Source organism: Canis lupus, chromosome 1 (assembly GCF_048164855.1).
Source record: "Canis lupus baileyi chromosome 1, mCanLup2.hap1, whole genome shotgun sequence".
NCBI classification, from domain to species: domain Eukaryota; kingdom Metazoa; phylum Chordata; class Mammalia; order Carnivora; family Canidae; genus Canis; species Canis lupus.
The window spans coordinates 113,222,812-113,248,855 of NC_132838.1; the positions used below are offsets into that span (position 1 = coordinate 113,222,812).

General features: G+C 53.8%; 2 protein-coding genes across 7 annotated transcripts in view; both read right to left on the minus strand.

Moving 5' to 3' along the window:
- AXL (AXL receptor tyrosine kinase) overlaps positions 1 to 3,386 on the minus strand; it is a 26,689-nt gene extending 23,303 nt beyond the window's left edge. Inside the window, exons 1-4 of one of the 4 annotated variants that reach the window (XM_072776883.1) lie at positions 3,113 to 3,386; positions 1,757 to 1,979; positions 1,335 to 1,435; positions 563 to 739 (exon numbers count right to left, since the gene is read on the minus strand). In XM_072776883.1, coding sequence (XP_072632984.1) covers positions 563 to 739; positions 1,335 to 1,435; positions 1,757 to 1,979; positions 3,113 to 3,176 — 565 coding nt within the window. In that variant the 5' untranslated portion in view covers positions 3,177 to 3,386. Of the gene's footprint in view, positions 1 to 562; positions 740 to 1,334; positions 1,436 to 1,756; positions 1,983 to 3,112 lie in introns of all 4 variants that reach the window. The other 3 variants (XM_072776872.1, XM_072776865.1, XM_072776862.1) reach the window with 3 other exon arrangements.
- An 8,381-nt stretch (positions 3,387 to 11,767) lies between these two features.
- CYP2S1 (cytochrome P450 family 2 subfamily S member 1) lies at positions 11,768 to 23,361 on the minus strand. 3 transcript variants are annotated; one of them, XM_072777026.1, is made up of 9 exons: positions 23,173 to 23,361; positions 21,887 to 22,052; positions 19,195 to 19,344; positions 18,617 to 18,777; positions 18,303 to 18,482; positions 16,554 to 16,695; positions 14,869 to 15,056; positions 13,225 to 13,366; positions 11,768 to 13,069 (listed from the first exon to the last, which is right to left on the minus strand). In XM_072777026.1, exons 1-9 carry the CDS (start codon positions 23,344 to 23,346, stop codon positions 12,888 to 12,890), a joined length of 1,485 nt encoding a protein of 494 aa, XP_072633127.1. In that variant the 5' UTR covers positions 23,347 to 23,361; the 3' UTR covers positions 11,768 to 12,887. The 3 variants fall into 3 exon arrangements, with proteins under 3 accessions (XP_072633127.1, XP_072633137.1, XP_072633148.1); XM_072777036.1 differs by having other exon boundaries at positions 12,934 to 13,069; positions 14,885 to 15,056; XM_072777047.1 differs by lacking the exon at positions 11,768 to 13,069 and adding an exon at positions 13,751 to 13,900 and having other exon boundaries at positions 13,236 to 13,366.
- Between the last annotated feature and the right edge of the window lie 2,683 nt (positions 23,362 to 26,044).

Genomic DNA, 26,044 nt, shown 5'->3' on the forward strand with positions numbered 1-26,044 from the left:
TCTTGTTCTCTCTCTCCCGGTGACTGTCCCACCCTCTCTTCTGTCTCTGCTTTCAGCTTGGCCTGCCCCAGTGAAGCTTTTCAGATCCAGAGGTGGGCAGGTTGAAGGAGGTGGAGGAGAGGAGGGCAGGGTTACTTCCGATGCCCTGCTTAGGGTCAAGGGCTGATAACGGGGCATTAGGCCCACACACACATTTGGGCCATGGGGCAGCTCAGAGGAAACCCAGGACAAAGGGTTCTATTCAGACAGGCTGGGATGAATGAGGAGACAGAGGGACAGGGAGACAGACACATACAGAGAAGCAGAAAAAGAGAAACAGAGAACGAGATGACAGAGAGACAGAAGGGGCCAGAGAAAGCATACAGAGGGACACGAGGGGATAGATAGGGACAGACATGCAGGGACAGATAGACAGAGAGAAAACAGAGAGAGAGAAAGAGGGGGGGGGGACAATGAGACAGACAATGAAGGACAGAGGGACAGAGGCACGGGAGGTGCCCATGCTCCCCACTCCCATCCTGTCTGGCCTTCGGTGCTGAGCTGGCTACAACCCCAGGCTTACCTGGAATGCGCAGCGTGTGCTGGGCACTGTGGGTCGTGGCTAGAGGTAGGGGGACGGCATCCTGGAGCCAGAGTAGATCCACAGGCTCTGGGGGTCCCTCAGCCCGGCAGCTCAGGTTAAAGGGGGTATTGGCGGCCACGGTTCTGTCCTCGGGCTCCTCCAGGAAGTAAGGCAGGCCTGGGGAGGGTGGTAGTCATTGAGGTCCCTCTGAGTCCCCCTCCCCAGGTGTCTGACTCACTGCTAGGACGTTGCAGGCTGCAGATTCTTTACCCCCCCCCATATCTGATCCCGAAGGACACCCAAACTTCCTTCAGATGTCTGACCTCTCAGGCCTCTACCCTCAGATCACATGATCCCAGTATCTGATGCCCCAGCCAGTGTCTGACCCGAGGGACATCTGAGTCCCTCATGTCTCTTTTCCAAAATGTCTGGCTTCTCATCCCATTTTACCAATGGGTAAAGTGAGGGCCCCAGGGGTGGGGGAGAGGGTTAAATTGTACCTCTGACCCCTTATCCAATCCCCAGAATGTCCTACCCCCACTATGACCCTAGGACATGCCACAACCCCCAAGATGTCTTCCCCCCCACCCAGGGACAGATCATCTCACCCAGTCCTGCCCCTAGTAATTCAGAGATTCCTCAGTAATTCCTGACCCCCAAAGATCGCTGACACTCCCAGGCTGCATGTCCCCGGGGGACACCCTGAATTCTCCAGCACGTTCTGATCACTCAGGTTTCTTGCCCTCCCATGGCCTCTGAGCCCAGGGCTCACCCTCCAGCCCAACGTAGCCAGGCTGCGACACGAAGGTCTTTCCTCCCAGGACCACGGCACATTGGTACCACCCGGCGTCTGAGAGCTGCAGGGATGAGATTCTAACCAGGCAAGAGGAGAGAGAGAAAGGGTCAGTGCCGGACACTGGGCGGGGGTAATCAGAACTGAAACAGGGGGTTTGGACTAGAAACTCCTCAAAGCTAAGAAGTGGGTAGTATTATTAACTCGTCTTACAGAACAGGAAAGTGAAACCCAGAGTTACATCACATGCTCCAAGCCACACGGCTAGCGAGTGGCCACACCAGGGTCCTAGCCCAGGTGGGGCTCCTGCCCATAGCTTTTCACCCACCACGTGCTGGAGGTGGCAGTGGGGGAGGACAGGGATCAGGAGGGGTGAAGCCGGTCAGGGGGAGGCTGGGCACCTGAGTTGGCTGACCACCTTCCAGTCATCCTGCCCGTCTTCACCCAGGGGCACCTGGGTCTGGGTACTGTCCGCCAGCTCCAGCACCTGTCCATCCCGAAGCCACGTCACCTCGGGGGGCTCCCCCTGAACCTGGAGCTCACACCGAAGGGCCCCGGTGAGTCCTCGGGCACCGGTGATGTTCCTTGGACTCCCCACAAAGGGGTCTGCCTCAGCCTGTGTGCCTGCTGGGAGACCGGAGACAGGGAAGACTTAGCTTAGGAACCCCTGCTTCCTCCCAGCCTGCCAGGCCCTTAGGCTCACATAGTTGTAAAGTGACCTCAGCGGGGGGGCGGTGGAGGGTGGAGGCTTGGGGGAGGATGGGAGCCTTCCCAGGGGACTGGGGTCCGGCCTCCATCCTCCCAGGGGCCCCTATCCTTGGTCCGTCGGGAAGTAGGCCCGGGTCTGGCAGCCTCCCACGCCCCTGGACTGCCCGGCCTGCCCGGCAGGGCCAGCCCCCTGGCTCCCCCACCCCTGCTGCCCTCCCTTAGGGTCTCTAGGGACTTGATAGATCGGGCTGGTGGATGGTGAGGATGAAAAAGAGGTGGGGAGGGAGAGGAGAGAGAGAGAGAAAGAGGGAAGGAGAGACGGAGAGAAGCCAAAGTCAGGCAAGAGGAGTCAGAGACAGCAAAGAACAGAGACTGGAGAGACACAGGGGATGAGAGATGAGGAGAGAGACAGTGAGAGGGAAGGAAGTTAGGGGAGAGACACTGAAGGAAACAGAGACACAGACAGAGACAGAGAAAGAGACATCATAGAGACATCTAGAAAATAGGGAGAGATAAAGATGGAGACCAGGTCAGAGAAATGAATCTCACAGAGATGGTGGAGATAGAGCCAGCACCAGAGAACTTTGGCCCAGAGGTGGAGCAGACAGGCAGTGACGGGGTAAGGACAAGTGTGTGTGTGGGGGTGACAGTGAGGAGGGTTTTCCCCAGAGCTCCGCAGCCCTCCTCAACCCACTGCCTGACTTAATTACTCCTTTCTGGAAGATTCCTTCCGGGGCAGCCCCCAGCTCAGCCCCTCTCCCTAAGGCCCTCCGGGGCAAGCCCAGCCCCGCTCCAGCCCTCTATGTCCACCTCTTTCCGACTCGGACCCTCCGAGTTTCTGTTTCTGGTCCTGTTCCTCTCTGAGCCCCTTTCTCTCGCCGGCCCCTCTCCGCTTGTCTCCGGGCCTCCCTGTCTCCCTCTCGGTGTCCCTCAGACGCTCCTGGAGCCAGCCCAGACTCCCCCCAACACCTGCCATCCACCCCCACACCGCTCCCTCCTGCCCCAGCCCAGCCACGGGGGTCCTCCCCGCTCGGGCCCCCATCACTCACCCGGGGGGGCCAGGCACCCCCAGCAGCACAGCGCCAAGCACCAGGCCAGCGGGACCCTGCCCATCCTCGGGGCACCACGCAAACGATGCCAAACTTTCCTCAGAAGTTGCTGGGCGCCCCGCGGGAGAGGGGGCAGGGCCGGGCTGTCCCCGGCCCTCCCCCCCGGCTGCGGGCTCCCCGGATCTGGCACTGCCTGCCTGCCGCGGCGGGCCCCTCGCTCAGCGGCCGCCCTCCTTGCTCCCCAGCCTCCTACTCTCCCTCCCAGACTTCGGGCAACCCTTCCCCGCCCCTGGCTCCCCCTCCGCCTCCGCCCCCGCCCACCAGGCCGGAGCCCCGGGGGCCACCGGGCTTGGAGGGGTTAACTCGGGGAGGGGAGGACCGGCCCTGTCTTAAAGGGGCCTCGGAGGGAGGCTGCGGAGGGGGAAGGGGTCCCCAAAGGCTGCACCCCGAATCCCGGCCAGCGAGGCAGGGAGGCTGTGCGGGTGGCTCTATCCCGGCTCTGGGCGCTGTCCCTCCAGGCTCTTCAGCGTCTGGTAAACATTCTTCCAGAACTCCACTCCTCTCTCAGCCCTTGAGACAGCCCCCTCCTCTGCCTCCACCCCCCAGCCCAGCCCCGGCAGGCACCCCCCCTCACACTCTCAGCTCCTCGGCGGGACACACACACTCAGATGTCATCCACACTCGGAGGCTGGGACAGCGGGAGGCGTGCAGGGGCACGCTGCTGGCCCACGGACCCACTCAGACAAGCCGGATCAGGAACTCCGTGCCCGCAGAAACTCAGAAACCAGAAACGGGAGGATGCAGCTGGGTGGGCATCCCCTGCGTAGACTCAGGGCAGACGTGGGCCCTCATAACAAAAAAAAGACCCACCCCACGAGGGCAGAGAAACAGGACACCAGGGTAGGGGCACTCACTAGGGGTGCCCAAAGATCCGGGTTGGAATCCCAGCTCTACCTCTCGCTGTGTGACCTTGCAAGTGACTGGCCTCCCTGAGCCTCTGTGTGTCCGTCTGTAAGATGGGGCAATAAGGATAGAGCCCACTTGGTAAGCCAGAGGGAGGATGTCAGGACACATGCAGTTCTTCGCATGCGGTAACACAGCTGACAAGGTGCCCGGGAGTGTTTGCCTGTCATCTGTTTGTCCCTCATCTGTTGTCTCCTTCTGGCCGTCTCCCTCTGGTGGGACCGTGCACCCTGGTCCTTGAAGATGGATCTGGTGCCTGTGTGTGTCGGTTTTACGGTTTATCTGTTTCGCATCCCTCTTTGTTTTTGCACATGGGGGTGGGGGTCCTCTGCAAGCCTGGGTGTCTGCCCAGGAGGAGGTCGGACATTCATCTCTGTGCTCCAGGCCGTTCTGCTTGTATAGGACATGCTCTCCCCACCCCTGTCGCTTCTGAAACTCCAATCTGACCCTGCCGGGATGCCTGGGTGGTTCAGAGGTTGAGCATCTGCCTTCAGCTCAGGTCGTGATCCCAGAGTCCTGGGATATAGTCCCACAATGGGCTCCCCACAGGGAGCCTGCTTCTCCCTCTGCCTGTGTCTCTGCCTCTCTCTGTGTGTCTCTTGTGAGAAAATAAATAAAATCTCAAAAACAAACAAACAAACAAACAAACAAACATAAAAAACAACTCTGGGCAGCCCGGGTGGGTGGCGCAGCGGTTTAACGCCGCCTTCAGCCCAGGGCATGATCCTGGGGCCCCGGGATCGAGTCCCACGTCAGGCTCCCTGCATGGAACCTGCTTCTCCCTCTCCCTGTGTCTCTGCCATTCTCTCTGTCTCTGTGTCTCTCATGAATAAATAAAGATAAAATCTTTATTAAAAAAAAATCTGACCCCGTCCCTCTCCTGCTTAACTGTGAGTCTCCACTGTGCCGGGGTTGAGCTCTCAGCTCCTCAGCCTGGCACTCAGTGCTCTTCACTTAAAGCATCCCTGAGCTGTCTTATGTGTTTCTCACTTCACTGAGGGCCTCAGCTTCTGTCCCACCACCAAAGCCAGACTCTCGGGGTCCTCTTGGACATCTCTCCACCTTGCAGTAAGTTACTAAGTCCCTGCGGAGGACCCAGCTCCAGAGACCTCTCTCCCGCCTGATGTTGCCCTCCTCCCTGTGACCTCACCCTGGTCCAGCCTCCTCCTTCCTGGTCTTCCAGCCACCACCACTCTCCTTCCCTCTAACCTGTCACCAGTGAGACAAGACAAATGTTTCTCAATCCCAAATCAGACTTTTTCTTTCCTTTGCCCCAAACCTTTCAAGATAAAATCTTTTTTGTTTGTTTGTTTGTTAAGATTTTACTTATTTATTCACGAGAGACACAGAGAGAGAGGCAGAGACATAGGGAGAGGGAGAAGCAGGCTCCCCGCGAGAAGCCCGATACAGAACTTGATCCTAGGACCCCAGGATTACGACCTGAGCCAAAGGCAGACGCTCAACCACTGAGCCACCCAGGTGCCCCCAAGATAAAATCTTATTTACCTCAGGTCCTCTGGCATCAACTTGCGTCTCCCTCTCCTGTCCCCAGGCTTCTCTCTGAGCTCACTGGTGTTGGAGCATCCTTCCGCAGCCTTGTCCCCACCTCCTGCACCCCCATGTCAGTCATCCCCCCCATTACAACTCTGCTGGTCCTTCCCAGTCTACCCTAGGTCTCCCATTGTCTGCCCTCAATACTTCCATCCTTTACTCTGGCAACGCCCCATGGGTAGTCATGATATATTTATTGCCACATTATGTATCTGCTGTCTGTCTTGTCCTGCTGCTCTGTGGGCTCTGAAAGAACAAAGACAGGGTCTATCTTGGTCACCACTGCATCCCCATCAGCCTATAAAAGGCCTGTGATAAAGGGGCCAATTAATTATTGTGGCTTTTGGGGTGCTTGGGTGGCTCAGTCAGTTAAGTGTCTGCCTTTGGCTCAAGTCATGATCCCGGGGTCCTGGAATCAAGCCCCAGGTCGGGCTACCTGCTCAGCGGGGAGTCTGCTTCTCCCTCTCCCTCTGTGATGTATCTTGCTCTTGCTCTCAAGTAAATAAGTAACATCTTTAAAAAAAGTTATCATGGCTTTTTTGGAGGGTGGTGCAAACTTTGTGCAAAGTTATGCCCATCTGTTTATTTTATTTTTTAAAATTTTATTTATTTATTCATGAGAGACACAGAAAGAAAGGCAGAGACACAAGCAGAAGAAGAAGCAGGCACCATGCAGGGAGCCCAATGTGGGACTCGATCCTGGGTCCCCAGAATCACACCCTGAGTCAAAGGTGGCGCTAAACCACTGAGCTACCCAGGCTGCCCTGCCCACCTGTTTAAATACGCGGGGGGACCCTCCACACCTAGGGCTCTCTGTACACCTCGCTGTGCCTTGCCAACTGGTATCTGTGTTTGCTCACTCAAGAAAAATTTGCTGAGCACCTACTATGTGCTTGCAATTTGCTTTCAGATGCATTTAACAAAATGAGATGAACAGGTGAACAGAAATGTCACCTGTGCCCAGAACTGGGGGTTCCACAGTGGGCGAGAGGAACGTCTGCCCCCATGGGGTTCATATTTCACAGGGAAGGAGAGACCACAACCAGATAAAAATTTATCAAGGCACAGTATGGGCAGCAAAGAAAAACAAAGTAGTGAAGGGAATACCAAGGGGTGAGAGTTCCATTTTTTTTTAAGATCTTATTTATTTATTCACAAGAGACACAGAGACAGACAGAGACACAGGCAGAGGGAGGAGCAGGATCCATGCAGGGATCCCGACATGGGACCCGATCCTGGGACTCCAGGATCGCACCCTGGGCCTAAGGCGGGCGCTAAACAGCTGAGCCCCCCGGGCTGCCCGAGAGTTCCATTTTAAACGGGGTGGTCAGGGAAGAGCACTCTGAGGTTATGATTAAGATAAATTAGCAAGTGTATCATGGAGGAAAGGACCTTCTAGGGAGAAGGGACAGCTAGTTCAATGGCCTGGAGGCAGGCACGTGAAGAAATTCAAGGAGAACTGAGCATCTGGAATGGATGATAAGGTCAGGGAGGGCCTTGGCCTACCAAGGACATTAGCTTCAGGTGTACAACTAGTGATTTGATATTTGCGTCTATTTCTAAATAATTACCACAACAATTCTAGTTACCATCTGCCACCAACCAATGCAAGAGTTTATCTTGTGATGACAACTTTTTTTTTTTTTAAGGTTTATATTTTTAGAGACATCTAGGTGGCTCAGTGGTTGACCATCTGCCTTTGGTCGGGTTATGATTCTGGGGTCCTGGGATCGAGTCCCACATCAGGCTTCTGGCAGGGAGCCTGCTTCTCCCTCTGCCTATGTCTCTGCTTCTCGCTGTGTCTCTCATGAGTAAATCAATCAATCAATCTTTAAAAAAAAAAAAAGATTTATATTCTTTTTATTTTATTTTTAAGATTTATATTCTTAAGTAATATCTATACCCAATGCAGGGCTCAAACTTACAACCCTGAGATCAGGAGTTGCATGCTCTTCCAACTGAGCTGGCTAGGGGCCCTGTGATGAGAACTTCTAAGACCTTAGCAACTTTCAAATATGTAATACAGAACTTCTTCCCTCCCTCCCTCCCTCCCTCCCTCCCTCCCTTCTTCCTTCCTTCCTTCGTTCCTTCCTTCGTTCCTTCCTTCCTTCCCTCCCTCCCTCCTTTCTTTCTCTCTCTCTTTCTTTCTTTCTCTTTCTTTCTTTCTTTCTTTCTTTCTTTCTTTCTTTCTTTCTTTCTTTCTTTCTTTCTTTCTTTCTTTCTGAGTAAAACTTACCCTCAGACATAGGGCTCAAACTCAGGACCCAAGATCAAGAGTCACATTCCCTTGTGAGTGAGCCAGCCAGGCACCCCTGCGGTATTAACTATAGGCTCCATGCTGTACATTACATCCCTGTTTCCCTGAGTTCAGCTATTTTTTAGATTCCACATATAAGCGAGATCATACAGTATTTGTCTTTCTGTCTGACTTTTTTCACTTAGCACATGCACCGAGGTCCATTCATGTTGTTGCCAAATGGCAGGAGTTTTTCCTTTTCATGGCTGAATAGTATTCCATCACGCACATATATATCACATTTTCCTTATCCATTCATCTGCTGATGGACACTAGAGTTATTTCTGTTTTGGCTACTGTGAATACTGCCGCCATGAACACAGGAGTGCAGATCTCTCTTTGACATACTGATTCTGTTTCCTTTGAATATATACCCAGAAGTTGGATCACTGGGTCATAATGGTAGTTCCATTTTTAATTTTTTGAGACACTTCCACAGTTTTCCATTGTGGCTATACCAGTTTATCTTCCTACCAACAGTGCAGGAGGGTTCCCCACTGCAGGGGCGGGGGTGGATGGGTGGGGCTTGAGCAGGGGAGAAACTTGGTTTGATTTGGTGTCAGAGGATCCCTCCAAGACCAGTAAGTGAAAGGTTGATGGGAAACTTTCTCACAGAGAAATCAAGACCTGACCGCAGTACATCGAGCCATAGATTATTGCACCATGATACACCAGGAAGGGACCCAGCACCTCCAGTGAGAAGCTCTTGCCAGAATGAGCCAGAATCTGATCCAATTCCCACTTTACAGGGAATTCCTGGAATGGAAAGACATCTTGAGTGGTGCCACAAAGATGGTGTCCACCAAATCCAGGATGTGAAAATTGGTGAAAATTGATACAGGACAAGTGACCTAGTTTCTTTAAGAAAAAGTGGCATATACAGATTGAGGAATGGCTACAAATTTCAAAGACCTGAGAGGTTCAAAGGATGGCACTGTGTGGTGAGTTTTTGGATCCTTATTTGAACAAAACCCAACTACTAAGTACATTTATGAGATGGTCAGAGAAATGGTGAATATAGAGTTTGCATGTTCGGTTATTTGTGAGTGGAGTGAAGTGTGTGTTTGCCTTGACTTTAAAAAAAAAACTGAAAGGAGGTGGGGCGCCTGGGTGGCTCAGTTGGTTAAAGGTCTTACTCTTGATTTCAGTTCAGGTCATGGTCTCAGGATTGGGAGATGGAGCCCCGCGCTGGGAGTGAGGGTTTCTGCTAGAGATTCTCTTTCCCTCTCCCTCTGCCCCACCCACCCCATGTTCTTGAGCTCTCTCAAACAAATAAATCTTTTTTTTTTTTTTTCAATTGAGGGGTGCCTGGGTGGCTCAGTCAGTTAGCGTCTGCCTTCAGCTCATGTCATGTTCCAGGGGTGCCAGGACTAAGCCCTGAATCAGGCTCCCTGCTCAGCAGAGAGGCTGCTTCTCCTTCTCCCTCTGCCTGCTGCTCCCCCTGATTGTGCTCTCTCTGTCAAATGAATAAAAATTTTAAAATAAAATAAATTGAAAGGGAGGAATTACTCCTTAATAAAGAGCCTTTTGGGGGGAATATAAAAATTTTTGAGAAAAAAAAATTTTGAGGATAGTGGTGATGGTTACACAGCGTTATGAGCATGTTTAACACCACTGACTTACACAATTATGAATAGTTAAAATGATGTTATATGTATTTTACCAGACACACAAAACTGAAGACCACACTAATTCTACATTTTCACTTTGGGGTCCAATAATTCCTATTAAGCCTTTTTGAATTTAGATTTTCTTTTACTTGCTACTGAAATGATCCTAATTCATGCCAGCTTTCATACTGATGTAGCACAGTCTGTCCTTCCCTAAGTGATGGCATTTCTTTCTTTCTTTCTTTTATTTACTTAGTCATGATAGACACAGAGAGAGAGAGAGAGAGGCAGAGACACAGGCAGAGGGAGAAGCAGGCTCCACGCCGGGAGCCGACGTGGGAATCGATCCCGGGATTCCAGGATCGCACCCTGGGCCAAAGGCAGGCGCTAAACCGCTGAGCCACCCAGGGATTCCCCAGTGATGATATTTCTGATTCCAGACTTCCCTCAGTGTGAATTTTATTTATTCACTTCCTTAATTTATTTTTAAGTAATCTGTACATTCAGCGTGGGGCTCAAACTCACAACTCCAAGATCAAGAGTTGTATGCTATGCGGACTAAGCCAGCCAGGCATCCTTCATGAAAAACTTTTTAAAAAAGGAAACAAAAAATAAAATTAAAAAAAGAAGGAGGTGCCGTGGTGGCTCAATTGGCTAAGTGTCTGCCTTTGGCTCAGGTCATGATCTCAAGGTTCTGGGATGCAGCCCTGCATTGGGCTCCCTGCTCAGTGGGGAGTCTGCTTCTGCTTCTCCCTCTCCCTCCTACTTGTCATCTCTCTCAAATAAATAAATAAAATCTTTTTTTTTTTTTAAAGGAAACTGATAGCTAATGTTATATGCTTTGCTGAAGCATCTAGGGGAAGATGAACCAATGTCTGTGGTTTACTTTGAAACACCTAAAAACTGATCTGGAAGGACAGGTGGATGGAAGTGTGCTCAGCAGGGTGGTGGACTTATTGTGGGAGAGTCAGGGCAGGAGCACACAGGCATTGCTTGTGTCATTCCCTCAAGTCTGCTGCATATTTGAAAACTGTCATTAAACTTTGTGTGTGGGGGCAACGTCCTTTATTATGAGAAATGCATATTCAGTGATTTCTGGGGTTTGCTTTTTAAAACATATTAGAGAGAGAGAGAGAGCACATGATTTGGGGGAGGAGTAGAGGGAGAGGGACAAGCAGACTCCCCACTGACCTTGGAGCCTGCCCTGGGGCTCCATCTCAGGACCCTGAGATCATGACCTGATCCAAAACCAAGTGTGGGACACTTAACTGACTGAGCCGCCCAGGGATTTGCTTTAAAACAGTAAGAGGGGAGTCTGGCTGGCTCAGTCAGTGGAGCGTGCACTCTTGATCTCGGGGTGGGGTGGGGGTGTTTGAGTTTGAGCCCCACGTTGGGTGGAAAGAGGACTTAGAAACAAAAGCTTAAAAACATTTTTATTTATTTATTTATTTTTTTTTTTTTATTTATTTATGATAGTCACACAGAGAGAGAGAGGGAGGCAGAGACACAGGCAGAGGGAGAAGCAGGCTCCATGCACCGGGAGCCTGATGTGGGACTCGATCCTGGGTCTCCAGGATCGCGCCCTGGGCCAAAGGCAGGCGCCAAACCACTGCGCCACCCAGGGATCCCCTTAAAAACATTTTTAAACAATAAAATAAAAACAATCGTAGTACAGTGGTAGCAGAAATAAAACTAGTAAAGTTGCCAGTTATCAAAGGAGCCCAGGTGATGGGCACAGGGGTTCACTGTACTATTCTCTCTACTTCTGTGTGCTGGAAAACTTCCTTACTAGGTAACTAACACATAAAAAGATGTGTCTGCCTTCCTGGTGGAGAAAAGGCTGGAGGAAAGGAGCCTGTGAGAGGCAGAGCTGGGTTAGGAACTGTGCTCCAGCTGCTTTCGGACCGACCAACCCATTGACTGGGAGAGCTCCCAGGGCCTGGATCAGGATCCTCACCTGCCCACTTTCCCCGGCTGGGCCTCCCACAAGCCTAACCCCAAGCCTGCAGTTCCTCGGGTTACCTTCTCCCTGCCCACACCTCCCCTCCCCACATCAGCTTCACCGGAAGTCAGGCCCAGGACAGGGCCCCCTCCCCCCATCTCCACATCTGGTACTGATGTCAACAGCCAGGGCAGGCCGGGAGCAGTGTTTTTTAGCTCCCGCCCAGCCTCGAGGGAGGGGCGGACCCCCCATTCCCACCCCTTACTCACAATGACAGACACTGTCACAGGCACTCCAGGCCCTGCCATGGGCCAGACCTAGGGCCAGAAATGAACTTTTATTGCAAAATGGGGACTTTCAAGTCACAGGGACGTCAGAGCTGGCCTCTTCTCTGACCCAGGGAGTTGGAATCTGGCCCCTACTGGGTCATCTAGCCCCTTCTACTGGGTCTAACTGGGACTTGGGGAGGGGAGGTGGGTCAGTGTGTGTGTGGGGAGGAGGGGCAGGCAGGGGAGGCTTTTAATAGGGTTACATAAGCAGCAGGAGGGGGAGGTGTTTCTCTGAGCAGAGGGTCCGGTGTGTCCTAGTTGACTTGCTTCCCAGGCCTGTGTCCATAATTGCACGCTGCGCTTATATTTATATTTGGGAGAATTTGAGGATCAAGGTGCTCGGAAAGAGGGGTGTCCTTGAGGGCTGAAGGCCTGGAGGAGGTGGGGGATGTGCCCCCCCCAAGAACGGTGTGTCTGAGTGAAGATATTTGGGAGTGGGACGGTATCCTGTGTGGGCTAGCTGTGTGGTTCAGTACTGGGGACATGCGGACAGCAGTGGTCATCTGCCTGGATCGTGCTGTGACAGCAAGAGGGGATGCTGGGGCTGAACTCAGGGACGGTCTCTCTGTGTGGGGACGTGACCCAGAAAGTGGCATGTTCACCTCTCTACACCAGGCTCCCAGAATTGGCGGGTGGATGGGTGGGTGAAGAAGGCTTGTGGGTCCAACACAGCAGCTGTTTCTGTGGCTTATGAAGGTAGGAGCCAAATTCCCACATGTGGGTTGTGAATCCAGGGGAGATGTGTCATGTAGGGGATGGTGTGTTATCTAGGCACACGATCACGATTCCAGACAAACTCAATCTATGCCTGTAGGAAGCCTATGTGTCAGAGTGGCCTCTTGGCTCTGGTGGCGGGGCGAGGACTGTGTGTCTCAACAGCTGCATGGGCTGAGTAAGCAGGGCCCTGGGGACATGTAGGCCGATTATCTGTGTGAGTGACTCTAGAGGAGCTCCGGGTGCATGGATGTGGCTGCCTGGGGGGCTCCGGAGACACAACCAAGTTGATGCCCGCCTCCGCCAGGGGGCCACCAATCTCCCACAGCTCCCTCCTTCATCTGGTCCACACGGTGGGGGTTGGGGAAGGTTAGTGGGGCCGGACTCGCAGCTGGAAGGCTGGGGGGATGTTGAAAAGGCCGCTGACAGCTGGCTGGAGGCTCAGGGCACCCGGCGGGCTCGGGCTCTCCAGGGAGAAGGCCTGCAGGATGGTGGTGAGGAGGAGGAAGAGCTCTGCGTGCGCCAGGCCCTCTCCCAGGCAGATGCGCTTACCTGAAGGGAACAAGGGGGATAGGACTGGGTCAGCCCCCCTGCTCACCCGCAGGTGAGCAGGGAGCGCCCCAGCAGATACCTAAGGAGGGAACAAGGGGGATAGGACTGGGTCACCTGCTCACCCGCAGGTGAGCAGGGAGCGCCCCAGCAGATACCTAAGGAGAAGGGCAGGAATGCCTCCTGCTTCTGGAACCGTCCGTCTGCATCCAGGAATCGATCTGGATTGAATTCTTCTGGCTCATCAAAGATCTCAGGATCATGCAGGACAGAGCCAAGGAGGGGGAAGACCTCGGTGCCCTGAGCGGAGAGCAATAATCGAATGACAAATATCCTTCCCCCACCAGGCCGGAGGGCAGAACACAAGAGTCTGGAAGGGCACCGGTTCACATAGCACAATGGCATCAATATATTTCAAGGGCTTATTATGGGCCAGGGACTACCTCCTGTGCAATAGGTACGTCTCTCTCTCACACACACGCGCGCACACACACACACTCAAACTCATTGAATCTTTTTAACAAGTCTACGAAGCAATTTCTAACATGATTCCCATTTCAAAGATGGGAAAACAGAGGTTCCTCCCCCAAACTGAAACAACTTGCCCAACATAGCATTTGGACATGGTGGGGCTAGTTCTTTGTCAATTTTGTTTTTAAACTTTGAGGGTACGTTGTGATTCACCTGTGGTTGTCCTAAGCCACCTGGCCCGAGTCCAGCTCTTTCTCACTTCCAGAGGTAAGGCCAAGGGTGGGCAGGTGAGGGCTGTCGGTTGAAGGTGCCCCACCCCGGGGCCCTGGGTGGCAGCCGGGAGCAGTTACTGAGATCCCAGGGCTGTGCAGTGGAGGAAGGAAGTGTGAGGGGCAGGGACCTCCTTTGCCAGGGACCATGGCTAGCATGGTCTGAGCTGGGAAGGGGAGGGAGGCTCCAGGAGAAGATGGGGTCACGCTGTGGCTATCAAAACGAGGCCAATAGCTGTGGCTAAAGCACAGGCCCTGGGTGTAAATCCTGCCTGTACCACCGCAGGCTGGGTGACCCCAACGAGTCTTCCCACTCTTCCAAGGCGAGTTTCCCCATCTGTAAAAATGGGCATGATAATGCATAGGGTTGCTCCAAAGATTAAACCATATGTGTGAGGCATTTAGAATAATACCTGGCGCAGAGCAAGTCCTCAGTCATTGATGCCTGTGGAGAGGTGCCACCAGCGCGAAAACACCAGGACCAGAAAACACCAGGACTAGGTCTAACTGCTTTGGGTTTGATTCTACAATGAAGCTCAAGGAGGGAGCTGCAGGTGGGAAGGCACCTGGGGTTTCCGGGGAGACATCGCCCCCTGGCGGTGCTGGTGATGAGTTGCTCTCTAACGGAGAGCATGAGCTGGGGCGCAGGGGGGAGGCGAGGGATGCGGGGGTAAGAGGGGGGCAGGGGGGAGGGGGAGTGGAGGGAGGGCCGGGGACTCATGATTGTGAGACTCCAGCCCTCAGTTCTCAAGTTGTTTCCCTGTCTGTAGCCTCTGGCATGTGACTGTCCCAAAAACCTTGGAAGAAGGTAGAATTAGGGTATCTGTTGGACAGAGGGTATCCTAATCCTCTGTACTGAGGCCTTGAGACAGTCAGAGGCAGGAGAAATGCACACAGAAAGAAACAGAGAGGGAGAGGGGTGCAGAGAGAGGGACCCCGAGAAAGAGGAGATGTCAGAGAGGAGAGAGAGAGACCAATAATCAGAAAAAGCCAGACACACAGCCAGCCACAGACTCGGCCCGAGGCGAGGCAGCGCCTGGACGTGGCCGACGGCTGGCCCACCTGGGGCAGCGTGTACCCTCGGAAGCAGGTGGTCCTCGCAAGGGCACGGGGCACCCCCATGGGCACCAGAGCCAGCAGCCGCTGCGCCTCATGCAGAACTGCGTCGGTGTAGGGGAGGCGGGCTCGGTCCCCCAGGCCCGGTGCACGGCCGGCCCCCAGCTCTCGGCTCAGCTCCTCCCGCACACGCTCTGCACCCAGGAAGAGAGGGCCGGGAGGTCAGAGGTGGGGTGGGGCTCTGTGATCCTACCCTCGGAAGCCCCATCTTCTCAGAGTGGCAGTGCTTTGGGGGAGGCGGCGGTGGGGAGGAGTCCCCCAGGCTTTGCTGAGCCTGGGTCCCTGATGTCCTGTGTGCTGGGCACAAGGTCTCTCCTCTCTCAATTCCCACAGCAATCCTGTGAGGTGGGTACCATTATCCATCCCCATTTCCCAGATGAGGAAACCGAGGCCTAGAGAGCTGAAGTCACAGTGGGTGACTGAGGCCTTCCACTGAGGCCACCAGACCCTAAGCCCCATCTTCCAGGTCAGTCCACCCTACTGGCCTGACAACATTTAATGCAGCTGCCTGACTGCAAAATCCTGGGCTTCCCTGGAGCTCATGGCCTGTTCTGCCTCTCAGGCAGGTACCCTTCCTGCAGTTTCACTTCCTGTCTGTGCCCTGATGACCCCAAGCTTTTTTATTTCCTTACACCCAATGTGGGGCTCGAAGTCACAACGCTAAGATCAGGCGTCACACTCTATCAACTGAGCCAGCCAGGTACCCTCCCTCTCCTTTAAGCAAACTCTATGCTCAACATGCTGCTTGAACTCAGGAAGGACCCTGAGAACAAGGACCCCAGTTTGTTTTTTGTCTCCAGTCCTGAAACAGGTGTCTTGTTTTACCTCCTCACAGGTGGCCCCAGGTCCCTCACACTTGTCCAACTGGCCTCAGTGTCTCCTCTGAAACAGCTCCTTATTCTTTCTGTCTCAGGGTGGCCCCATGGTCCCCTGATCCCCTAGTTCCCTGGGGCTCCCGGGTTGTTTTCTAACTGCCCACCCGACTCCTCTTCCTGCCCCACAGCTTGGCCCAGAACTGTCCTCTCCTGCCCAGGACGGTCCTCATCCTCTTCCCTGGGCTCCCGCCATCCTCTTGCACATCTTACCTCTTTCAGCCCAAAGGATTTTTCTAAAATGCTAATTTGACCCTGCTCTCCCCTCCTCAGCATCTTTCCATGGCTCCCCATTGCTCAGGATCAGGCAAATGAGGTACCACCAAGGCGACACAGCCCTGAGAGGTCTCTTGCCTCTTTTCTTTTCTTCCTTTCTTTTTAAAAGTATTTTACCTATTTATTTGACACAGAGAGAGAGAGCACAAGCAGGGGGGCAGCAGGCAGGGAAAGGGAGAAGCAGGCTCCCCACTAAACAGGGACCCAGACATGGGGCTTGATCCCAGGACCCCAAGATCATGACTTGAACCCAAAGTAGACACTAACCGACTGAGCCACCAGCACCCCTCCTGCCTCATCTCTCACTTTACTACACCTCACACTGCAACCAGCAGCCCCCCAACCTCTGGCTCTTTAGACATCCCCGATGCTGGGCTCATTCGCGCTTCTAGGCTCTGGATCAGGTTGTTCGTTCTCCTGAACATTCTTTCTCTTGAGCCCTCACTTCCGTCCCCAAGGCTGACTGGTGCACAAGCCTCCTACCTTGGACCTGAGGGTACTTCAGCAGAAGCAGGAGGGTGTAGCGGACCGTGGTGCTGACGGTGACCGTCCCGGCGAATAGCAGATAAATGACCGTCATCAGCAAGTTTTTGTCCGTCAGTTCTGTGTTCGGGTCTTGCTCCTCCTGGGAGAAACCAGGCAGAGGGGCTCAGAGAACTCAGGCCACAGGGAACAGAGGCCAGCACAGCCACGCCTGACGCCTGGAGCGCAACACAGCAAGTTCAAGCTTTGTCAGGGGGTTTGTATAAATGTTTGGGCAAGTGGGGAAGTGGACTCTTGATATATTAGTTCTCTTTGGTTGCAATGTTTTTGAAAATGAAAGAGCACGGCCGCTATACAAAACAAACAGAGAATGACATGTGGTTAGGAAGTGAAGAAACTAGAGCCCTGTCACCAACAATGGGGCTCCAAATGGTGCAGCTGCTATGGAGAATGGTATCAGGTTCCTTAAAAAAAAAAAAATGTAAATAGTATTGCCATATGATCCAGCAATTCCATTTCTGAGTATGTACCCCAGTAAGTGGGAAGCAAGGTCTCGAAGGGGTATCTGTACACCTGTGTTCACAGCAGCGTTATTCGCAATGGCCAAAAGGGGGAAGCACCCCAAGTGGCCACTGATGGATGAATGGGTAAACCAAATGTGGAATAAGGATTCAGCCTTAAAAAGGAAGGAAATGCTGTCATCCGCTACGACCTGGATGAACCTTGAGGACATCTCACTAAGGGAAATAAGCCAGTTGCAAAAGGCTAAATAATGAGGTCCCTAATGTTGGTAAATTCAGAGACGGAAAGGTGGTTGCCAGGAGCTGGGGAGGGGGAATGGGGAGCTGCTGTTTAACATAAAGAGTTTCAGTTTGATAAGATGAAAAAAGTTCTGGAGATTGTCTACACAACATTGTGGATGGAATTAACACTACTGAACTCGACACTTAAAAGTGGCAAAGGCAGGGGCGCCTGGCTGGCTCCATGGGAAGAGCATGTGAAACTTTTTTTTTTTTTTGCATGTGAAACTCTTAATCTTGGGGTTGTAAGTTTGAGTCCCACGTTTGGGTGTGGATTACTTTAAAATAAAATGTTTGGGATGCCTGGGTGGCTTAGCGGTTGAGCATCTGCCTTCAGCTCAGGGCGTGATTCCGGGGTCCTGGGATCCAGTCCCGCATTGGGCTCTCCGCAGGAAGCCTGCTTCTCCCTCTGCCTCTGCCTTTCTCTCTGTCTCTCATGTATAAATAAAATCTTAAATTTTTTTTTATCCATTCATTTGACACGCAGAGAGAGCACAAGCAGGGGGAGCGGCTGAGAGAGAGGGAGAAGCAGACTCCCTGCTAGCAGGGAGGGGAGCCCAAAGAGAGGCTTGATCCCAGGACCCCGTGATCATGACCTGAGGTGAAGGCAGACACTTAACTGACTGAGCCACCAGGCGCCCCTGTTCTAATATAATTAAGGAAGTGGACTTTATTCCTATAATTTGATATTGCCAGGTTCCATAATTAAATGATTCTACTTGACATGACATGTCCTGTGGGGGTGGGGTACAGTGACATGGAGGATTGCTGGTGGCAGGCCACTGGGCGTGGGGCCTGCACAGGGGCATAAGGTCAGAGAGAGAGAGAGAGGGAGAAAGGGGGAAGAAGAGAGAGAGGGAGGCCTGATAGATTCCCAGCCATACGGGAGTTGGGACCAGCCAAGCCACCAGCCTCATTCCGAAGGCCCCCAACCCTGACCTTTCCCTACCTTTGCCATCTTCAGCAGGAAGGCATCCACAACGTCGCGTGGGGGGCCCGAGGTGTCCAGGCTCTCCTTGTGTCTCTGTACCTGCTGGACGGCGAAGGTGGCCAGGACACTCAAGTGGCTGAGGAGCTGTGTGTGGGGGCCGGGCAGGTGCTGCAGGAGCCAGGAGAACATCTCGTAGGTCTGTGGGGAGAAGGGCAGCGGTTCCCCTGGGGCCTGGTCCTGCACCAGCGTGGAGGGCCCTTCTGGGGGTTACCTGGACACCATGGGCGGGAACCTCTGGGGAAGGTGGCTGGAGAGGGGCCCCACCTGCTTACCTGGCCCCAGGGGGAGCTGACCCCCAGCACTGTGCCGCTGGCCGCCTGGACCACGGCCTGGAACTCCTTGTCCTCGTAGGGGAAGCGGAGGCCGAAGGTGAGGGAGCAGATGATGTTAGAGGTGGCCTGAGCCAGCAGCAGGGAGGGGTCAAATGGGCGTCCTGGGGGGGAGAGGGCAGAGAGGAGGGCCGTGATGGAGAGGGGGACTGGAAGGAGACAGGCATCCAGAGAGACAGACAGGGCAAGAAAGACGGACAGAGACACAGGGAAAGAGGCAGAGAAACAGACATGCAAGAGAGACAGGCTGGGAAAGACTGGGCAGAAGGACAGATAGGGAGACAGACGAGGAGAGACAAAGAGACAGACTTACAGGAGAGAAAAGCAGAAGAATAGAGAAAGAAATGAAACAGAAAGAGTGAAGTGACAGTACTGGGGACACAGAGATTCCCCGGGAGACGGGAGGACAGAGACAGAAGGTGGAGGAGACACAAGTGGTGGTGAGCAGAGCCCCGGAAGGAAGGCCCTCCCCACGCTCAGAGGCGCCCCAGGGGACCCCGGGCTCACCCCACCCTGCTGACCTTCTGTCCCCTGGAATGCCTCCACCAGACGCTGGGCCTGGGCCTGGATCAGCTCCTCGCCTTCTCGCTTCCCCATGCCCAGGTCCCGCAGGGCCAGCGTGGTCAATCTCCTCAGCTGCCTCCACCGCTCCCCATTGGAGAAGAAAACCCCTGTACAGAAGGCTAGACTCAAGGATGGACTGGCCCCTCTCCCCATTCCCCAGCACTACTCCTTCCCAGTGAGGTGCCCTGGTGGGGTGGGCCGGGGCCTCTGCAGGCCCTGTCTTGAGTCCATTCCAGCCTAGACAGGGTTGAGGACTCAGTAGGTGCTCAGTAAATGCCTACCCTTGGGGCAGAAGGGACATTCTCCTGGGAAGCTGGTAACTGAGATTATCCAGGCCCCTTGTGATCTGTGATGAACCAGGATGAGTGAAAACTTCTTCCACCCACCCATCCATCCATCCATCCATCCAACCATCCATCTTCTTCTTCCTCTCTCTCTCCTCCCTTTTTTTTTTTTTTATAGATTTTATTTATTTTAGTTGAGAGAGAGAGAGAGAGAATGAGCAGGGGAGAGGCGGAGGGAGAAGCAGACTTCCCGCTGAGCAGGGAGCCCGATGCAGGGGTCAATCCTAGGACCCAGAGATCATGACCCAAGCTGAAGGTATATGCAGATGCTTAACCGACTGAACCACCCAGCACCCTTCCCTCCCTCCCTCCCTCCCCCCCTTCCTTCCTTCCTTCCTTCCTTCCTTCCTTCCTTCCTTCCTTCCTTCCTTCCTTCCTTCCTTCCTTCCCAACACTTACAGAGTGCTACTGGGTCCCCTGCCCCACATCATTTGGAAGCTGAACCAGGAGAGAGGAGGATGGACTGTTGTCCTTTAGCTAAGGGTCTGCTCTGGACAAACCTTGCTTCTCTGAGCTCAAGGTCCCACGTGGACAATGCCATACCCTAGTGGCCTCCTGGAAGCCTCCTCCAGGGTGTCCCCCGTCCACTCTCCCAGTGTGTCCCCAACTGGCCTCAGCACCTCTCCTCCTTCCTGTCTCAGCCCACTGTCCCCGGTCCCTGGCCAGAGAGCCCTGGATGCCTTTTCCAACCACCCCCTCCCTTCCCCACACCCCCAGCCCCAGGACAGCACAGTCTCCTCTCCGGGCTCCTGCACAGTGACCTGAGGATCTTGCTTATGACTCCCCTCTCTCCATCTATAGCCCCCAGAAAATCCCAAAGCTGAGCACTCTGGTGTGAGTCAGGCCCTGCGTGACCGACCCATTTCACCAGCTTTGTTACTCACCCAGCTACAATTGCGCTGGCTTTTTCTCACTTCCTCAGTGGTATCAGGATCCCCCCTGGAGGCCTCTGCCTCTACTGTTCCCTCTGCCTGGATCACTCACCTCTCTATCCTCACTCAACTAACTCCATTCATCCTCAGGTCTCATTGGGATTATCATCTCCTCCCAGAAGCCTTCCTTGATTCCTCCCAGGCCCCCTCTCCTCCCTCCACCTGGGCCAGTACAGTTCCCCTGTGTCCTTTTTTTTTTTTTTTTTAAGATTTTATTTATTTATTTATTTATTCATAGAGATACACAGAGAGAGAGAGAGAGAGAGAGAGAGGCAGAGACACAGGCAGAGGGAAAGCAGGCTCCATGCAGCGAGCCTGATGTGGGACTCGATCCCGGGTCTCCAGGATCACACCCTGGGCTGCAGGCGGCGCTAAACCGCTGCGCCACCGGGGCTGCCCTCCCCTGTGTCCTGTTCTCAGAGCTGTTCCTCTCATTTTAGAATTCTATTCCCTCCCTCCAGGCCTAGGACAAGCCTATCTCTCCTACAGTGAGACAGGACACCACATCTGTCTTGGTCACCTCTGTGTCCCCAGTAAACACTATAGGGCCAGGTGTGATAAAAATTTGTCAACTGGGGGATGCCTGGGTGGCTCAGCAGTTGGGCATCTGCCTTCCGCTCAGAGCGTGATCCTGGAGTCCTGGGATTGAGTCCCACATCGGGCTCCCTGCATGGAGCCTGCTTCTCCCTCTGCCTGTGTCTCTGCCTCTCTCTCTCTGTGTCTCTTGTGAATGGATAAATAAAGTCTTTAAAAAAAATTGTCAACTGAATGAATGATTGCTGCTTCTCTCACCTCTAGGGTTTTTTACTTCTCTGCCTGGAACACCCTTCTCACTTCTAGGAGTCGGCGCTCAGACAACCTGTCTTTCAAGATTCCCTGGACATCTCCTATCAAACAGGCTGGGGCAGACACCTTCTCTGGTTCCAGTAATCTCAGGGGTTCCTTATCTTGGCCCTGACCCCTCTACCTTCCCCCATCCCAGCCTGGCACAGGACTTTCTCCCCACTGGCCAGCAAGCTCTTGGTCACAGCTGTGTCACCACAGCACCCCTAACACCAGGCTTCTACTTTCAGGCTTAGCTGAAATTCATTTCTACACATTACGTGTTCCCACCCATTACCAGTGCCTAGAAAGCTCTCCCTGTCCCTCCCAGTCCTGGGCTCCTCACCTGGAGCAGTGAGAACACCACCACACCACACCCAGGCCACATTCACTCCTCAGGATGACTCTTTGCAATAGGCAGTATTATCACCCCACTTGATGGATGGAAAACTGGCCCAGAGACACTAAGTCGTGCACAGAAGTCACACCAGTAAGTGGTGGCAGGCTCTGAGCGAAGGAGCCAGCAGTCCCCAGCTCTGCTCATGACTCACCATGGCCGCCAAAGGTCCCGTCCAGCGTTGCCAACATCCCCCGCCCACTGAACTCCTCAGCCTGACCTCCCAGGGCCTCCTGCACAGCCTCGTGCCCAACCAGGACCACCACGCGCCGCCAGGGTCCCAGGTACACGGTGAACACCGGGCCATACTTCTTACTCAGCTGCGGGCAGAGAGGGATATGGGGCGGGTTTTGAGGGGCAGGCCTATTGCCTCTTTCTGTCTAGATGTCCCCATCATGGCCCTGTCACTGGATGAGACATCTAAGAGGAAACTGCCCCAGCCCCAGACAGAAATAGCCCCCTCAGGAGGCTCAGTTCTCTTTTTGCATCAGGCTCCCAGGTCCCCTCCGGCAACAAAGCCCCCAACCCTTTACCTCCTACAGAGCCCCAAGTTTGGACCCTGGGACAACCCAGAACCACCCCTATCCCCCAACTTAGACATATGCAGCAAAAACAGACACCTGAGACTCTGGCTTCTCCTAACGCCTCAGCTCTGCCTCTACCTCAAAACTAGCAAACCCCCCCCCCCCTTTTTTTAATCACTCTGCTAAACCTTCAAATTCTGGAGTGGATAATGCTGGGCACCTGCCCCATCTTTCCCCAAGACCCCCATCCCTTTCCCCATGTCCTGAAGTTCCCCCCACCAGACTCCTTCTGACAGAGACCTCTGCCCCCAGCCCCCCAAAGGTTAGAACTGCCTCGGTCTTCCTCCCCGCTCTCCTTCCCCGCTGTCCCGGGACCTCCCAGCTCCCTCCTAGCTGAGCCGCACAGGACTGCAGCGCCCAGATCCTCCGCACACTTGCACCTGGAACCCTCCAGCCAAGCCTCCCCCTCCTCCCTTTTCTTCTCGGCCCCTCCCCAGTTACCTCTCCCCCAGGGATAAACCCGCCAGCATCCCAGCACCAGCTTGCGGCCTCCCGCTTTAATCCCCTGCTTCTATCACTTCCCAGGGATTCTGTGGACCCCTCTGCCCCGTACCCCTGCCGCTGGACCCTGCTTCCCGGCTCTCATCCTCTCCAGGATTCCGCGGGCAGACGTCTCTGCCCCTCTCGGCCGGCCCCGCATCCCGGGGTCCTCTCTCCCCAGCACCCCCTTCCACGGGGCCCCCTCAGCTCTGGAGCCCCGCCCCACCCCCCTCCGCCCCAGGACACCCCTAGTCCCTTTGCCCTTGCACCCGCGGCCTGCCTCCCCGAGGATGCCCCGAGGCCTCTCTGCCCTGGGGCCCCGTCCTCTCTGGGCCCTGGCCCCCGCCGCAGCCGGGGCGTCCCCGCGGCCCCTCACCCGCAGGAGCCCCGAGTACAGCGCCCCGGGCCGCAGCTGCAGGAGGTTCCCCAGCAGCGGCAGCGGCGGGGGCCCGGGGGGCAGGTGGCCGCGGGTCCGGGGCCGCGCCAGCGCCAGCAGCAGCAGCAGCAGCAGCAGCGCCAGCAGCAGCGTCCAGGTGCCGGCCGCCTCCATCGGGCCGGTGGGCTCCTTCTCCCGCTTGCGGCCGCTCCACGAGGCCGGGCCAGTCGGGGGCGGGGGCCGGGCGGCTCCTTCGGGGCGAGACGGGGCGCGGGGGCCGGATTCGCTCCCCGCCGGGGTCCGCCTGGTGCCGGGACCCGCTCGCGCACGGATGGCTACTGGGTCCCCCGGGTTCGGGGCGGGACAGCGCTTTGGGCCCCAGGTAGGGCGTGGGTCCGCTGGAGGAACCTGGAAGCCGGAGACTCTGCCTCCAGGAGGCCACACCCCGTGTCCGAAGCCGGGAGCCCGCGCCGCCCTCCCCGGCTCCCGCCTGTCCGGGTGGGACTTCGCGTGCGCGTGTGCGCGTCTTTGAGCCAGTTTCCTGCAGCATCTTAACCTCCTTACGGTAAAGCAGGAGGAGGACTTGACCTTCAACAGTAAGGAATCCGAGGTTCGGGGAGATAAATCGGTTGGCCCCAGGCCACGCGGCCAACAAGCTGCCAGAGCTGGGATTTGAACTCCAGCCATTCTGAATGATTGATGGACTCGTTCCTTCACTTAGCAGTTTCGTCTAGTGGTTGGGAACATGCTGTCTGAGGCCAGACCGCTTGAGTTCACGGCCTAGCTTCTGGGTGCCTCTGTTAACTCCTGTAGAATGGGGATAGTTTCAGGATCAATAGGTTCACGTGTAAACAACTTCAGACAGGGCCAGGTGCGTATATACCAAGTCATCACTTAAAGGTTAGCTAATATTCTCTCAACTGTCACTGAGGTCCAACTATAAACAAGACTGTCTAGACCTGGAGATGCAGGTAAGAGAGAAGGGCTTGGCCTTCCCTGAGCTCATTGATATGCAAATGCAGTAATAAATTACAATAATTTCAAGTTGCTCAAAGGTTTGCCAGGGCAGTGAGCTCATTGAGGAAGACAGTTACAATGTCAGGTCCAGGCTGTTTGGTTCAAAGCTGTACACACAGTAAGTAGGTGCTCAATAAATATTTGTTGCATTGGAAGATTGAATGTAGGAGATGAAGTCAGCGCTGGGGGTATGCAGGGGCCTGGAAAACAACCAGCATTGTATTTCTCCTGCAAAAGGAAGCAGGTGCAGGGTTTCCAGCAGAACAGTTACTTAGTTTGCCTTGTACTTTCATTAAACATTTTATTATGAAAACTTTCAAACATATAGTAGACACCTGTATATTCACCACCTAGATTCCACCAGTAACATTTTATATCCTTGCTGTGTTGCTTACCTATTCATCTTGCCCCATCCACCCATCTTATTTTTTTGAATGCATTTCAGACAGTTGCAGACGCCAGTACACTTCACTTCTGAACAGCAGCATGCATCATTTGCTGGAGTTCAATATTTGTTTTCCGAGCATTTCCCAGGTAAATTTACATGCAGTGAAGTGCACAAATCTTAAGCGTGTTTAAGATGCCTTTCAACAACTGCATATTTCTTTTTTTTTTTTTTAAGATTTTATTTCTTTATTCATGAGACACACACACACACACACAGAGGCAGAGACATAGGCAGGGAGAGAAGCAGGCTCCTTGCAGGGAGCCCAATGCAGAACTCCGGGATCACGCCCTGAGCCAAAGATAATGCCCAGCTGCTGAGCCACCCAGGCATCCCAACAACTGCATATTTCTATGTGACCCCCGACTCCTATAGGATACAGTTGCCATCTTTCCAGAAATCTCCCTCATGCCCTTTCCCAGTCAACTACCCCCTCTCCCACCCCAGGCACTGATTATGGCCCACCACCTCCCAGATTAGTTTTCTTTTTGCACTTAAAAAGATATTTTTGGCTACCCCCTAGTGAATGAGTTGTGGGCAACAGGGGAGCAGGTGGAGAAAAATCCAAGAATCTAGGGTGAGTGAAGTCCAGGCAAGTGATGCTGGTGGCTTGGAGTAGAGTGGGAGGCAGTGGGGAGAGAAAGAAATGGATACATTTGAGATGTACTTGGAGGTAGAGCCTGCCAGATTTGCTGACAAATTATGTTTGGCAGTAAAGGAAGGAATCAAGGTCAACCTGTTAAATAGAAACAGTTCTGGTGTTAGGTAAGGAGAGGTTTTCTTCTGGAAGCCTATTACAGGAGAGAGAAGAGACTATTGCATAAGACAGGAAACAAAACCGGGATTTGATAACCTAAGAGGATGTTTTCTAGTGAAACGATTTTTTCCCCCTACTCCTAGTTTTGTTGCCTTGGGCAAGTGGAAAAAGATGGTGATGCCTTTTCTAGAGGCGAAAAAGGAGATGAGGGAACCTGAACCTATGGGAAGCAGAATGGAACAGGTTTTGCAGGAAGTCAGGAAATCAGGAATTCTCATTTGGTTTCATTAAGTTTGAGATGCCTGTTGGCTGTCTCAAGACTAAAGCTCCAGTGGCCAGAAAGGTTAGAGGTTGGTTGGGGGACCTTGTGGAACCCTCCAGAACAAGGCAAAGGAGGAACTAAGGAACTCTAGCAAATGTTGCACCTATTTTGTGGCAACAAAGTGTAGGCTACCCTTCACATTTCTCCTTCCCTGGTTTCAGGGCACACACCTTGGATGTCAGAGGCTAGAATCAAGACCAGAGGAGACTGCAGGGAGCATTGTGGCCAGCTTTTTGAGGGAAGCAGCTCTGGCCTAAGATAGAAATTAGAAGACTGCACCGGTTCTAAGAGTCTAATGTTTTAAGGTGACTTTGATTACAAATGTTAAATT

Coding starts and splice junctions, on each gene's coding strand:
- CYP2S1 (XM_072777026.1), bottom strand. CDS start 23,346: ATGGAGGCGGCCGGCACCTGGACGCTGCTGCTGGCGCTGCTGCTGCTG. Junction 18,778..19,194: donor GGCATTCCAGGGGACAGAAG/GTCAGCAGGGTG, acceptor TCTCCCCCCCAG/GACGCCCATTTGACCCCTCC. Junction 16,696..18,302: donor TCCTGCTGAAGATGGCAAAG/GTAGGGAAAGGT, acceptor GGTTTCTCCCAG/GAGGAGCAAGACCCGAACAC.